Consider the following 3,840-nt stretch of genomic DNA (forward strand, 5'->3'; position numbering starts at 1 on the left):
ACTATAACATTTTCAGGAAATAAATATATAAAGATGTAGACAAATTGATACTGAGCAGTTTTGTAATTTTATGAATGTTTGAGAATTTGAGAACTGACGTGATAGATGTTTTTTGTTTCAATATTTTTAACTTTCTCATTAAATAGCTGCTGATTAGGTAATGGTATTCAAGCACTTTCTGGTTAGTATAGTAATTTTCTTTCCTAATTTTTATGATTTTAATATTATTAATGTGAGTTTTGCTTTGTATTTTACTCCCAAGAATGGTAAAAAACTGATGCTTCTTGAGGAACGAGTGAAAACTTCTCCCAAGTAGTTTCACAGATCTTTATTAAATATTGCATTGAAAAAAGTGTCAAAATAATTTATTCTATGTAAATAAATATTTATGTATAATCTGTGTTACATACACTGTATTTTCTCTGAGCAAAGCTAATTAACAATTTCCATTAGACAAAATAAACGGGGATGGGAGACCATCAAATGTGACTTTAACATTTTATTTTTGCAATTATTTTCTCTTTTACAATCACATGCATGTGACTTTAAAAAAAGAAAATGGTTTCAAAAGGACAAAAAGTCCACAAAAGTATTGATTTGTAGGAGGTTAATCAAAGTTATTTTTGTAAATAGCCTTAAACATTATAATTATGTTGACTACTAATATGCATACAAATGCAATTAAAATGAAATGAGTTAGTATGGCCAGTAAGATAGAAAATTACATAATTATAATTAAGTAATATAACTAAATTATAATGTATAATATAAATGATATATATATGTATATAATTTAAAACCCCATATTTCCTTAAATAATTAGACACATGGTGAAATTTTAAATTTTAAAGGAGAGGGAATTGAATATTATGTGAGTATACTTATTCACAGATACTATCAAAGGGAGATTTTACATATATATATGGTTTTTCTTTATACTTTGCAGGCTATTTTAATTTTATTAAAGTATACTTCTGGGAAAACAAACTTTAATATTCATATCAAAATTATTATAATTAGAAATTATAAAAGCATTCCCACATTTATTTCTTATCAGAAACACTTTGTCAGTACAGGAGACACATCATTAATTCTTTCACTGAATAATCACTTAGATATATATACTATATATCTGCTAGTTGGTAACAAATATTAAAATTGTATATCATGTAACATGCACAGCTTCCACTTTTGAGTTACTTTGAGTTTAGCTAGTGCATACAATTGTATACATTTAGATAATACAAGACATAATAATGTCAATGTCTGAACAGGTGTGAGAAACACACCATCGACATTCACTGAATTGTGAAATCCCAAACACTGATAAAAGATCCACAGGTGATCAACTGAGAATGCAAATCTTTAAATGTCTACTTTGTTCTCAGAAATCTGCCTCTTTACAAAGAACTGAGGATGACTATTTGAAGAAATATGAATGCAGATGATGTTTTTCACAGTTGTTTTAATAAATTAAATATCTATCATAACAACAGAATTTACCAACCACACATAAAATTTTATCTAAGAATTTCTCATCACCAGGGGCACCTGGGTGGCTCAGTCATTAAGCATCTGCTTTTGGCTCAGGGCATGATCCCAGTGTCCTGGAATGGAGCCCCACAACTGGCTCCTCCACTGGGAACCTGCTTCTTCCTCTCCCACTCCCCCTGCTTGTGTTCCCTCTCTCACTGGCTGCCTCTCTCTCTGTGTCAAATAAAAAAATAAAATCTTAAAAAAAAAAAGAATTTCTCATCACCAGTCTCCTTGGCTTTTTAGTGTAACCTATGTCTGTTTCATTTCTTCCAGAAAGTCCCTTGTGGAGAGAGGAGATGGATATTTACAATCTAACCACCGTGACTCAGTTTATCCTCATAGGGCTCTCTGACCTCCCTGAGGTGCGCTACCCTCTCTTCGTGGTCTTTGCCATCATCTATCAGGTCACCTTGGTAGGAAATGGGGCCATTCTCTTGGCCATTGGGACTGAGAAGAAGCTACATACACCCATGTATTACTTTTTGGTAAATTTATCCCTCTTAGACATATTCTGCCCATCAGCTACTGTCCCCAAGATGTTGGAGAACCTCCTGACTGAGCAGCAAAGCATTTCCTTCCTTGGATGTGCTTTTCAGCTTTATTTCCTGGTGGCCCTGGCAGGGACTGAAGTCTTCCTTCTCGCTGTCATGGCTTATGACCGGTATGTGGCCATCTGCTTACCCCTTCGTTACATGCTCATAATGACCAAGGTTCGCTGCGTCCAGCTGACAGCTGGGACCTGGGCAGCAGGGTTTCTCAACTCCCTCCTCCATACGGTGTCCACATTCCGCCTGTCTTTTTGCAAATCCAACAGAGTTAACCAATACTATTGCGACATCCCACCAGTGATGGCCCTCTCATGCTCATCCACTTATGTAGCTGAAATGCTTGTTTTAGTGGTAGGAGGCATCCTGGGGATAAGTGCCTTCCTAATCACGTTTGTCTCTTATATCTACATCATATCCACCATTCTAAAGATCCAGTCAGTGGAAGGGAAGCACAAAGCCTTCTCCACATGTGCTTCCCACCTCCTAGTGGTCTGTCTGTTCTATGGCACAACAATATTTACCTACTGTCGGCCCTTCTCCAGTCAACACTCTCCAGCCAGAGACAGACTCATCTCCATGCTATATGGGGTTATTACCCCAATGTTAAATCCCATGATCTACAGCCTGAAAAACGTGGAGGTCAAAGAAGCACTCAGAAGGCTTCTATGTCACAGAGCATGTTTGCAGCAATTATAATATTAAAGCAGAATATATCAATGTTCACTTAAGAAAAAATTCATAGGATGAATTCATAGAATAATTTTCAGTTGATATATAGAACACATATTTATGTACTCATAGAAATTTATGAACACATGTACACTAGTTATATTTATCTATATATGCATATCTTTATATCTATCCACTGAGGTCTTAAAATTTATCATTTGAAAACAGGCATTTTCAAGAGTAAGCAGAGAACAGTTAATAATTAAAAGGCATAAACTGAGCTGCTCTTCAGTTAATGGGTATATGTTCATATCTGTATCCATACTCATACCTCTATCCCCTAAATGTTTTAGTATTTGTTTTAAATCATTATCTAATCATCTATTTATAGATCTTTCTTTTACTCGTTCCCTTATGTGATTGACTGTTTATGTTGATATATTTACATTATTAGTTCACTCTTTCTATCAATTTTAGCTTCCACTTATTCTGTATTTATAGTTATCTCTTTACTTATGAATCTATCCATTCTGTTCTACTTGCCCCTCCAAAGAGATCACTCACTTTCCAAATCTTTGGTTTAGATATCTAATTTATTTCACAATATTATCACACTTTAGCCTGAACATGGTCAAAATTAGTAGTATCATCTTACAATACACTTACACTTATATACACACACACACACACACACACACACACACACACCCCTTATCAACTACTTTGCATTTTGTTACCATTTTTTTTCCAGCTATGCAGACTAAAATCCATGAAATAGACTCCACTTTGCCTTTTCATTCAATATGACTGGAAAGCAATTGTTTCTGACTGGGGATGGTTCAACCTTCACATTCCATTCCCATTTCTATCACATCTAGAAATAAAAATGTTCTCTTCATGCATTACTGCTTATGTAATACACTGCTTGAACTCTGCAGTCATGTATAATTTTCTCCACAGTTTCCCTCAACCCTGAACATCCCAATTACTTTCAAAATTTAGTCTCCAGTCAGTTGGTCACTTTTCATATAAACCCACTCTCTACAGTTCAGAATCTATTTTTCCTCTCTAGTGTTCAATGTCTTCT

At 34.7% G+C, this 3,840-nt stretch overlaps 1 protein-coding gene across 1 annotated transcript; it reads left to right on the top strand.

Moving 5' to 3' along the window:
• Positions 1–1,832: 1,832 nt before the first annotated feature.
• LOC113248063 (olfactory receptor 5V1-like) lies at positions 1,833–2,780 on the top strand. Its single transcript, XM_026489460.4, has one exon. It carries the CDS (start codon positions 1,833–1,835, stop codon positions 2,778–2,780), a length of 948 nt encoding a protein of 315 aa, XP_026345245.4.
• The last annotated feature ends 1,060 nt before the right edge of the window (positions 2,781–3,840 follow it).

The sequence above is a fragment of the Ursus arctos genome, unplaced genomic scaffold (assembly GCF_023065955.2).
Source record: "Ursus arctos isolate Adak ecotype North America unplaced genomic scaffold, UrsArc2.0 scaffold_5, whole genome shotgun sequence".
Taxonomy (NCBI): Eukaryota; Metazoa; Chordata; class Mammalia; order Carnivora; family Ursidae; genus Ursus; species Ursus arctos.